The sequence below is a fragment of the Mirounga leonina genome, unplaced genomic scaffold (genome assembly GCF_011800145.1).
Source record: "Mirounga leonina isolate KUSES-001 unplaced genomic scaffold, KU_Mleo_1.0 Mir_174, whole genome shotgun sequence".
NCBI classification, from domain to species: Eukaryota; Metazoa; Chordata; class Mammalia; order Carnivora; family Phocidae; genus Mirounga; species Mirounga leonina.
In genome coordinates this window covers 76,416,783-76,428,315 of record NW_023270451.1, presented here as the reverse complement: position 1 = coordinate 76,428,315, position 11,533 = coordinate 76,416,783, and the positions used below count along the sequence as shown (strand labels likewise).

At 49.9% G+C, this 11,533-nt stretch overlaps 1 protein-coding gene across 3 annotated transcripts in view; it reads left to right on the top strand.

The window, feature by feature from the left end:
- HIPK2 (homeodomain interacting protein kinase 2) overlaps nucleotides 1–10,099 on the top strand; it is a 177,324-nt gene extending 167,225 nt beyond the window's left edge. For all 3 annotated transcript variants that reach the window (XM_035021213.1, XM_035021215.1, XM_035021214.1), the window contains exon 15: nucleotides 184–10,099. In XM_035021213.1, coding sequence (XP_034877104.1) covers nucleotides 184–654 — 471 coding nt within the window. In that variant the 3' untranslated portion in view covers nucleotides 655–10,099. The remainder of the gene's footprint in view (nucleotides 1–183) is intronic.
- The last annotated feature ends 1,434 nt before the right edge of the window (nucleotides 10,100–11,533 follow it).

The following is an 11,533-nucleotide window of genomic DNA, read 5'->3' as shown; positions in this document are numbered from 1 at the left end:
TCCTCCCTCCCACTTCTTCCTCCTCCTTCCCTCCTCCCCTCCTCACTGCCCTCCCGCTCCTCACTTCTCTCTCCTCCTCCTCTCCCTCCTCCCTCCCGCCTCTCCCTCCTCCCCCTCCCCTTTCTCGCCTCCCACGTGTCTGGCCCCCACTGCAGCCCTCTCCTGGTGCTTCTCCTCCTCCAGGCTCAGCAGCACATCACCGCAGAGCGCGCCGGGAGCCACCGCCGGCAGCAGGCCTACATCACTCCCACGATGGCTCAGGCCCCGTACTCCTTCCCGCACAGCAGCCCCAGCCACGGCACTGTGCACCCCCACCTGGCCGCCGCTGCCGCCGCAGCCCACCTCCCCAGCCAGCCCCACCTCTACACCTACACGGCGCCCGCGGCCTTGGGCTCCAGCGGCACCGTGGCCCACCTGGTGGCCTCCCAAGGCTCGGCACGTCACACCGTGCAGCACACTGCCTACCCGGCCAGCATCGTCCACCAGGTCCCCGTGAGCATGGGCCCCCGGGTCCTGCCCTCGCCCACCATCCACCCGAGTCAGTATCCAGCCCAGTTTGCCCACCAGACCTACATCAGCGCCTCTCCAGCCTCCACCGTCTACACTGGATACCCACTGAGCCCCGCCAAGGTCAACCAGTACCCTTACATATAAACACTGGAAGGGGAGGGGAGGGAAGGGAGGATGGCCAGAGGGGAGGAGGGAGGAGGGGCGAGGTGGGAGCTGGGCTTTTTATACTGAAGATGCGGCACACAGACAATGCACCGGGGCAGGGGGGGCAGGGGGCAGGGACAGACACAAATGAAACTTGAACTAGGAGGTGGGGGGACTTAGAGCAGAGAAGAGAACATTTTAAAAAAGAAGGGATTGAGGAGGGGGAAATCTATGCTTTTTACTTTAAAAAAGAAAAAGAAAAAAAAGAAAACGTCAGTAACAAAAAAACACAGCTCACAAACCCATTCTGCACCAAACTGGAAAGGAGAAGAAGAGAGCAACGGAAGCTTATGGAAGTGGGGGGGGGCCCCAGTTTTCGAAGAACTTTATCTATGAACTTCTCAAAGATTATTTTCATATGGCGGCAAGTGACGTTTAAGAATTTGCTGTCGGGGACACCTGATACGGAAATCCAATAGATTTTTAATTATGGAACATAAGAATTAGGGATTTTTCCAGAACTCTAAAGGGTCAGCAGCCCTCTAGAAGGTCAGGCCGTGGCCTGAGGTGGTTGATATTTGGGGGGTGGTGTAGGGTTGGCCAAGCCCAGTTCTGGCTCGTGTGTCAGGACTGATGGGGGGTGGCCAGGCTGAAGGAAGCCCCCTCCAGCAGAGGGCACAGTTTCTCTTCCTGAGCACTGGATAAATCCCTAAGCAATCCTCCAGCGTCATTAATAATGTGTGTTGCAAACTTTAGTTATTTTTTTTTTCTTTTCCTTTCCTGAAGATTTCTTTTCTCTTTGAATCAATCCCTAGTCACGTAGCATAGGGCTCGCGGTCTTCGCCGACACCCTAGTAGAATGTAGCAGTCAGCACCCCTGTTTTCTACTTTGTGTTCAACTCCACTGATACCAATAGACTATTCCTCAATGTAATTGCACAAAAAAAGAAGTGATAGAACATAGGCATGTTAGTGTGGTGGTCCAGGTGTGCGAGCGTGAACGAACGTGTGCGGGTGTGAGCGTGGATGCCACCCTCCCCGTGTGTCCCTCGGCGCCGCCATCTCGGCTCTCACATCCTTGCTTTGACACCGGTCCCTCCTAGTGCCTTACCGACCCACAGACGCGGGGTGAGGGTTTACTTCCATGGTACTCCAAGAAGCTGACTGAGGCGAGTCACATCATCTCAGCTCTTCTTTTGTGCTGTTGTAACATTTTATGCTGGTCTTTCCTTGTTTTCTTTTTTTTTTTTAATTTAATTTTATGTTATTTTAATGCCTTTTGTCTTTTTGGAGTTGTCTGCTAGCAGAGAGGCATCAGGGAGCTGGCGGGAGTGGGGGGTGGTGGAGAGCCCAGGGACCTTGAGAGAAATGTGGGCGATGGCTGGGCGGGGGGACCAGTCTGACTTTTACTTTGGAGACTGAGAGCAAAAGAGACTCCCCACCATGCACCCTCCCCCCACTCTGCCTCAGTTCTGCCTAGGGGGCCGGCTCTTAGCCTGTGTGGGAGCAGAGGTCCCGTGTGTGTTGTGGGAATGTGGGCCTTGCCAGGCGGCTGCCTCCTTCCTGATAGGAAAGGACAGAGGAGGGGAGGCCACCCACAGCCTCTGGGCCTGGCACCGCCTTCCCGTGTCTACGAGGTGGACCCAGCCCCAGGCCCTCACATCCAGCCCGCGCTCCTGCACGACCTCGCCCATCTCTCTCGTTCCACTGGCTGTGTATTGCTCTCACAGTTTTGCTAGATCCTTCCCTCTGTAGACAACCATCAACCTTTGTTTGCTGCTGCATCTTTCCTCACATTACCGGGCCTACCTACCCAAGACTCGACTTCGTTTTTGGTTTTAGAGGGGTCTGGTGGGCAGAAGGTTGGAGGGAAATTTTGAGGGTGACCAGGGAGTCTTACACTGCACTTTGGAACACTCCCATGGCACTTAAGTTTCCAAAGAAATTTGCCCTTTGCCCTCTTTGCACCACTGATACATTCTGGAAGTTTTCTCAGGCTTTGAACACTGCTGGGGGTGGGTGGAGTAGGGATGGCTCCATTCATAGCAAAATTACTCTTGAATACATGAATGTTGGGAGACTCTGTCTGGTCTTAGATGGGGCTTAGAAGGGTGACCCTAATTGTTTGATTCCTGATGCTGAGTCCTAACTGATCCCAAAGCCAAGTTTCCAAGGTGCAAAGAGATGGCTCCCAGTTTTGGCAGTTTGTCCTCATGCCCCCCGCCCCCTGCAGTTTCCCTTAACCATCTACTGTGAACAGTGGTGTTATAGTGATATCCCACCTAATTCAGTAACGAAGCCAGGCCATTACCTTAGCTGTTAGCTGTGAAATGTGAAATAACTCTGGAAATTCCCCCTCCCCACCCATGAATTCTACTCATCTTACAAAGAAATAGGTCCCCGAACTGGAACCAGCTTAGTCCAGGCCTGACGCTGGAAGGAAGGACACCATGACCCATTGGAGGCACACACGCAGGCAGGTCCCCGGCTGGTCCCACAGGTCGCCAGCCGGTGAGCCTGTGAGAGGCTCGCCCCAGAGCAGGACACTCTCCTCGTGGACCCACCGACTGATCGACTGATGGATACTCCCCTCCTGGGACATGGGGAAGGGCCATCTCTCTGAGACCATGGGAAAATGGCCAGTCCAGAGAGAGTGGGGGAGAAAAGTCTTCAGAGGACACATGAGCCAGAACCCTCTCAGAGCTGTGCCAGCCAGGAAGATCCACCTGTTCCTGACTTGGCAGCAGCCAGATGGCAGCAGAACCCCATCACATCTCCTCCTGACCAGGACAGAAGTCTCGGCTGCAAATGAGACCGCATTGGCCTTGCTGGGTAGCATCCGGATCCCCTTGCACAGTTGACTCCCAGAGCTCCTATGGGGAAAGACAACGTAGCCTTCCATTTTAAAGAAAATTACTTTATCTACTTAAGTTGGAAGTCTCTTATTCTTTTACCTGATATTTTCTTTGTGTTCTTCCAGATCAGGAATGAAAGTTCCATGCTGCTCATAAAGATAATATTATTGTACTCATTATTTTGGTTATTACCATTGTAATTATTATCATTATCATCATGTTGATATTTTAGCTGGGGTTTTAAATGCACATTTAGTCCCAGTATCTTTGTGTTTTCTCTTTAATATTTAAATTTATTTTATTATATCTGTGAGTGTATGAGTAGGCAGGAAGGACATGCAGATGTCCAGTTTTGTTAAACAAACAAACAAAACAAAAACAAAAGGAAAGACCCAGGAATTAGGAAAATTATTTCTGTCATCTCTAGTCCGCAAAGAGCTGTCAAGAAAGATCCACCACAGAACAAACGTTTGAAGAAGAATCAAGGCCTTTTCTGTGTGCAGGCCAGATTGGACTCTTGACATCATACTTTCCTAGAGTCTCAGTGGCCTTGGAAGAGTTCTGAGGTGGCATCTCCAAGGCCCAACCCTTAGCTGTGGTTCTTTCCCACATTCCATGTGCTCTCTTGTGCTTCTGGAATCTGCTAACTAGATTCTTGGCCTGCCTCACATCTGATACTGACCTGTCATGCAAAAGAAAGCCCCTCTGCCCAGAGCTGCCCCACATGCCCTTCCTTTTCCCATCGGTGCACCAGGAGTGTGGCTTTATCTCCTTCAGTGTATAGACGACTGTCCCCTCCTAGAAGCCACTGGCTGGAAGGACGGACTTAAGGGTGCTAGGCAGGTGGTACCTTCCCCTGGGGAATTTCAGTCTCACTCCCCCTCCTTCCACTCGCTGACCACACTGCCCACTTCTCCAGTCTCTTCCCCCTCTCTCCCCCAGTACCTCTTCTCAGCGCACAATTCTAGGGACAGAACTAGGAGCCAAAAAAAGGTAGAGGGACGGTAAGAGGCCAGAAGAACACTGACAGTCAAGCAGCTTCTCCGACATTGCAGGCAGGGCCCCCCCTGAAAGCACTGGTCAACGGAGAGGTGCAGCGGGGCCTCGAGGCCATCCCCTCAGTGCACCCTGCCTGTGTGTGATGGGCTTTTTAAAATTGGCTCAAGGTGCCCACACACTGCCCACCAAACCCAGAAATACGGGCCTTAAGTTGAAATGCTGGTTTTGCTGAAGCTTAACTGAGACGCTGTCAGGCCGTGCTCAGCCCTGGTGCCGCCCAGCAAACAGGAGCGCATCCTCCCTTCATCCCCACCCGCCCTCCTCTTCCGGTCCCCAGCACAGAGCTGCAGGATCAGAAGACCCCCGTGCGAGGGGCCAGGTTCCGCGTGCGCTCCTTCACACTTGCCCGGATCTCCCGTCCCTTCCTCCAGCTCTGAGTCACCCTGGCAAATCGGATGAATCAAAGCCTGCCTGTCCCTAGGACCAAGCTCTCAAGTGGAGGGATGCCAACCTCGTCTTTGTTGAGACCACAAATGACCTAGAGCATCATCTGTTCTTCAACTGCCTCTAGATGAAGAAGCACAGCAAAGCTGAAGAGGGGAAGATTGAAAAGGACAGGTCAAGGAGAACCATGTACTCGTAGCCTCAGGAAGTCCAGGGGGATGTGTTTCTGCCCAGTGGGTTCCTGCTGACCCGTCTGGGCATGTGCACCCATGTCTCTGCACTTAGTGCCTCGTTCATGATGTTCTGGCTGTTTCCAAGGGAAGGGGTGAGCAGGCCGACGGGTAGGAGTCTGAGGCTTGATGCCAATTAATACTGTGAAGTGGTGCGTGTGGTTGATCGAGTTCAGAGGGCAAGGAAGGGTCGAGGCAAACGGACGGTTGTCTCCTGGACTGTTTGCATGCTGGTCTTACTGGCGGTGAGGGGCTTGCAGGCTGGGGGAGCCATCTGGCCTTGCCCTCTTCACCCTGGAAGACGCAACCCGCCCAAACACCAGATTGTTGCAAGTAAGGAAGGGAAGGGGAGATTAGCACAGCTGCTAACAGGCTGGTTTCCCTTGACCAGATCTCTGGAAGTGCAAACACTCATTTTTGAACAAGCTAGTGGCGGAGGATTTGGGTTGTGTGAGTGTGTGTGTGTGAGTGGAGCAGACTTTCTTGGAAACTGGAGGAAGGAGATGAGGAGGCTTAAGGAGCTACTGCTGACGGGCTGTGGTTGGTGAAACGAGGTGTGTCCGTGAGCTGGCCCCAGCTTTCATCCCAGGCCCTCTCGGGTGCTGGGGCCAGGGTGGGGGGTGGGGCCCCTGCTGGCCTGCCCAGGAGCTGCCAGGACAGATCACAGAAAGAAGAAGATAATGAGGTGCCCTCGGGTAGCAGAGGGAATTCAGCAGGGAGGCAAGGACTCTTTCCACAGGCCTGGCCTGGGACTTCACAATGCCAGCCTGAGCCATTTTGCCAGGAAACATTCCAGCCCTGGAAGCACTTTGCATGCTGCTATCTTGCTGATGTGTCTCGCAGATTTCAGCTGGGGAAGCCTCAAAACTGAGCAGGCCAGAGCTGTCCTTACCAAACTGGAAAGGAAGGTGGAACTGTTCCTTTCTTTAGCCAAAGAACCCTTCTCAAAGACACCTCCAGATGGGGACAAAATGGCATCCCTCTCTTTCCTTTCTGGGCAATAATGACATCATCAGTGATCCATTTGTCTCTCTCTTTCCTCTCTCCTGACGTGTGTTTCTTTCTTTTTTTAAAATGGCATTTATTTCAAACTGTATCCATCTTTAAGAGGAGTGGGGATTGGTAACCCTAAATGCTGCTTTCGGGAAGCTGGAGGCACCGCACGAGTACGTGGGCGTGCCTGAGGTCATGTTACCCCAGGGACTGCCCAAGCGGACCCTCCGCCGGGAAGTTCGGCTGCGTCAGGGGGCAGATGCACGAGGGAGCTACGCTGGGCGTGACAGTGCTTTTCCACTTCGATGCCTTAGGACTCTCACTCCTAATCTCCACAGAATAGACTCAGTCGAATCTCAGTCAGGCTACTGGAGAATTGAAGATGGTGAAACGACACTTAAAGGCAATAGAAACCTTCCAAAGGCTCTTGGTGCCCTTGTGCACTAGGGTGGCCCAAGGTGGTAGAGGTCTCTCACATCTTTCTCGAGGCTTCCAGAAGTTCCGGAGAGCCAGCTCCAAGGCAGTTGCCCCTTTGAGATCCGGTGAGCGTTTACAGAGAAGTGACCCTCCTGCGGAGCACACTTTCTCAGAGACCCTCCCAGTCCCCCACAGGTGCCCCCCTACCCTAGACGGCCATGTTAGGGCAGCATGTTGACTGTGTCCCATTTGTTAACACTTGGGCGTCCCTGAAGGAAGTAGGAGAAGGCATTTGCTGAAGGCTTTACCCGTAGGGAGCTGACGCGCTCAGAAAGCACGTGCTAAAGGAAAGGAAATATGATGGTGGTCCAAAATCCCCCAAGTTTCTAGTGAAATTTTTGTTAATTGGGACTTCGCTGAGATATCATTTCGTTCTGCTTTTTTAGTTAACAGCAATGAGTGGCTTCATGTTTTCTGACAAACCATCTAATGATACTTCGGTTTACGTGTGCCAAACACTGTGCTAAAAATTGCTCATTGGTTATCTTGTTTCATTTAGTCTTCATAATAACAACTCTGCAAGGGGCCCCATTCATCCCTTTCCAGATGAGGCATGTGGCTTGGAGAGCTGGTGACATGCCCAGGGTCGCATGGCTAGTGAGAGAGCCGGGCCTTGAACCTGGGCCTGCCCAGCTCCAGAACCGAGCTCGCAGCCACCAGCCTCCTGGGCCACCTCGTGTGTGTGTGTGTGCGCGCGCGCGTGTGCGCACACGCGCGCACATGCACGTGAGTACAAAGAAAACCCTTGAAGGAATGTCACCCCTCGCCCTCCCTGCCCCATGCATGCAACCCAGCAGAAGGTCTGAATGAAGAGGGAGCCCTGAATTGGATGCAAGCAGAAGGGGCAGAATTCATTTGACTTTGAGAGAAAATCTTAGGGGAGTTTCTTTTGATTCACAGTAGAATTCATTTTAGATTCCTTTCCGGTGTACCAACTAGCTTTAGTAGTGCTGCTACAACAAACTTATGAGTGAAGAAAAAAAGTGTTCTTTTCTTCTTTAAAAAAAATAAATAAATTTTTTCTTGCTTATAGTTAATTCTAGAAAGGCAATACTAAAGGTATATATTTTTTTTAAAATGCTATTTTTTACTGCACTGATAAATATCATGACAACTCTGTTCTCTATAATCGATCCACTCTTCAGCTCTGGGTAGAACCAGATGCGGGATTCACACCAAATTTGTAAATACCGTGTGTGGGTCTGGTGTCCAGGAACTTTTTTCTTTGTGTAAAAAAAAAAAAAAAAAAAAGGAGAAGGAGAAGGAGAAAAAACAAGATGACTCTTAGAGGAACCAAATAAGGGTTTCTTTGGAGATACCTTTCTCAAAGAAATGGAAAGAACGGTTATGTAAACAGAAAAATCAGCCAATTCTTAGGGTATAAGGAAGGAGAGTCTCTTGCCGCAGTATGAGATTAATAGTAATACAGAAGCATTTTTAATTTGGTTGAGAAGTGACAAGAATTTAGAAATGCTTTAGGATGAGATTTTTAATTTTTTAGAAAACTATTATCATTGTGTTATGAAACATCTCCTCAGTTGTCTTGGGTGGGTTTTTTGTTTCTTTTTTATTTAAAAAAAAAAACAAAAACTTCTTTATTGACTGGCTCCAGGCTTGTTTGCCTAAATTCTTAGGTAGTTTACACGAGTTCTAGAACCTTCTAGGACTTTGACTCCATTGGAAGCAAACCCAACTAATCAGCATTTGAGATCCTGGTTGGTTTCAATAGGTATTCTGGAATTCTGACAGAACACCTAAAGATTTTTTTTGAAGAAGGTTTTAGATACATTATCTTACACAAACTGTGACCTAATGGCAATAATTACCTCAAATGTGGGCATTCATCCTGGTTTTAGCCTTTTTTGAAATCATGTAGCCAGCTTGATCTTGGGATTTAAAAGACTATGAACTCTGTGTGGGCTGAAAATAATGATTAATGCACACCCTGGTCATTGTTGCTTAAGTGAATTCTGAAAATAGCTGATCTTTACATCAAAAGTGAAACCAAGGAAGAGATTATTCTTTGTGTGTTGTAATGAAATGTGATGATATTCAAATGCACATGTTAAGTATATATGTTTTTAGCTACTGTACAATGCTGTTAGCCTTCTAAGATATCGAGAGAGCCACATTTTAAATGCGTAAACTAAGTAATTGTGGATACTTAAGCATATTTCTGGCTACGTTTTATAGTTAAAGTGTTTTATAGTTTACATTTAAACTGGTACTTTTTAAAGAAAATTTCTGTTTATAACTGACATCTTCAAACCCCAGCGATCTCTTTCGTTGGAGGCCCTGCCCCTCCAAGGCAGGTGTTTTCTACCCATACTGTTGTGTAGCCCAATATAAGCTTTTCCCTCCACGTTACTTACTGGTTTCCATGTGAACGCGAGAGAATGTGAAAGGATTTCTGGATTGAGTGGGAAGGGGTGAGTCCATAGCCTGGGCCAGATGTGAAGACCTCATGCCATGTTGTATCAACACTTGTCTCCAAAGAGGCCTTCTCTTTGACATCGTGGAAGAGGCAGAGAGAACAGATACCTGGTTCGTTGATTTTGTCTTGATCTGAATGTTTAATTTCTATCGATCCACTGACTTCCAGTCACCAGGCAGAGTAGAAGACACTGGGATGCAGGCGGCCCTGAAGGTGCAGCTGCTATTTCTGGGCCTCTGGCAATATTCTGATCGGCGTTTTGCAAGGGGGGAGCCTCACACCCCTACGCCCACATTCATTGGCTGGGCTTTCCATAGACCTGCTGTCACTAATTCCTTTTCTCCTTTAAAACAAAATAAATGCAAAAGGATGTGTTTACTTTTGACTCTTTGTCAAACTCAGATTTGAAGCCTAGGTCGGTGGGTGGGACGGGGGAAGCTAGATTCCTCCCTAGAGACTGATTGCTGCTGAGCAGGGGTGGGGCTGGGGAACCTAGGGGCAGCTGGGGGAGGGGTGTGGGTGACTGCGACCCCTGGAAGTAGAGATGGTCACTGTGACGCTTCAGAGAGTGGGCCCCACTGTCTCCTAGGAACAGGCTGGAACATGCTGGTGTCCCGAAGAGTTTTGGTTTGTTTCTTGTTTTCTCTCGTACCACAACCCAAGTGCGGAGGACCTACTGTGGTAAAGGGCATTCCGTCAGCAGCTAAGACTTTGCAAACTGCAGAACACCCGGGACCAGGGAACTGTTTGTGTGTGTTCCTTCGAATGCATTCGTGTTTTCCCTGTGACCTCTCTGTGGACCGTATGTTCTCGTGACAGGTTCTTGTAAGAAATGTTAGGGTAAAATATTTTCTTTTTAATCTCGCCCTTCCTCATAATACTCCTGCTTTCCCTCTGTTTGGTCTTTCCCTTTGCTTGAAACTCACCAAATTAATTTTATGTCACTGTCTTTGGGGCTTAACCGTATGTTTAAAAACTAGAAGCATAGGAATTAGCTTCAAAAAAAAAAAAAAGTAAATACGCTGCATCTGAAACTCGCTCCCTCTAGTGTCCTTTGAACCGCTCCCCACAGATCTCCCCTGGCGCAGCCTCCCCACTCCTTGTCCGGATCAGTGTCTCCGGGGCCACCCCCGCCTCCACCCCGCTGCCACCACAGCCCCCCAGCCCCCAGGACACTCTCAAGAGCCAGGAAGAAGGACCCACCTGGCCTCATGAGCAGTGGTCTTGCCTCCCTGTTAGATACTCACCTGCTTGGTGGAAGGGGCAACGGATTTATCGTTATTATTATCATTATTATTAATTATTATTATTATTATTATTATTATTTTAATAGTTTTCGGCTCAGGTTATAAGGAAGAACTTGGGAAGTGGAAAGTGACTTGACCATGCCCATCCTTTGTAGCTTTCTGTGACTTCTGAATGGAACATGAAGCGTCCCCCCCCCCCCCCCCCCCCCCCCCCCCCTCCCAAGTAGCCCCCCCCCCCCCCCCCCCCCCCCGTGGGCGCTGCCTCCGCCTCGGGGTTTCCCCCCACCCTTTCACGCTCCCTCTCACTTTTGTGTTACTGCTCATTTAAAGCTGTCTTCCGTGGCTTTTCCAGGGCACAATCATTTCTGGCCCCCAAAGCATCTCCTCATCCTCTTTGTGTGCATTTTTTAACCAAATGAAGTAGACCAGAAAGTCCTACTTTGGGGCAGCAGACTTTCTAGTTTAGTAGAATCACTGTATAGATAGAGATGTTGATATATATGTTAGTGTATATATATATCAAACCAAATTTCTGATAGGACAAGTATAGCTTTATGGATGAGGAGGAAGAGGGGCTTTCAGAAGTCAGGCAGCAATGGCGTCGTAGACGAGCCCAGGGCCGGCCCCAGGCTGCACCTTCCCTGCGTGGGCCTGCGGCATGGCGCCGGGTTCTCACCCCCCACCTCACCACAGCGGAGGCAGGTGGCCCCGAGGGGGGCCGCCGCTCTCTCTGGGTCCCCAGCCTCCAGGGCACAAATGAGTGAGGGGGGACGGCAAATCAGAACGACTGGCATTTTCCATCCCATTTTGCGTTGACCGCATGTATTGAGCTTCAGCTTGTGCCATATCACGTTTCCAAAAGCGGATCTATTAGGATGGAAAGCGACAGGATCTGTACACATGTTTACCTTTCAACTGCCCATGAATTCCGGACACTGGATAGAAAGACTCACTCCCCAGAATGAGAGCCGGGAAGAGGAGACCCGGTGATGATTGGTCACCAGTCCAAGGAACATGGCTCCCTCCCCAAGGTCACCTTGCCCACATCTTCCTCCACCAGGTCATCTCAGCTCAGTAGCCCTATGAAAGCCCCGGTCTGTTGTGTTCCTTCACTGTACGGTTTCTGTAAGGAAAAGTGTTAATCCATGTTAATCTTTGTGAAAATTATTGCGTGCAACAGTATTTTCTCGTGTACCTCTT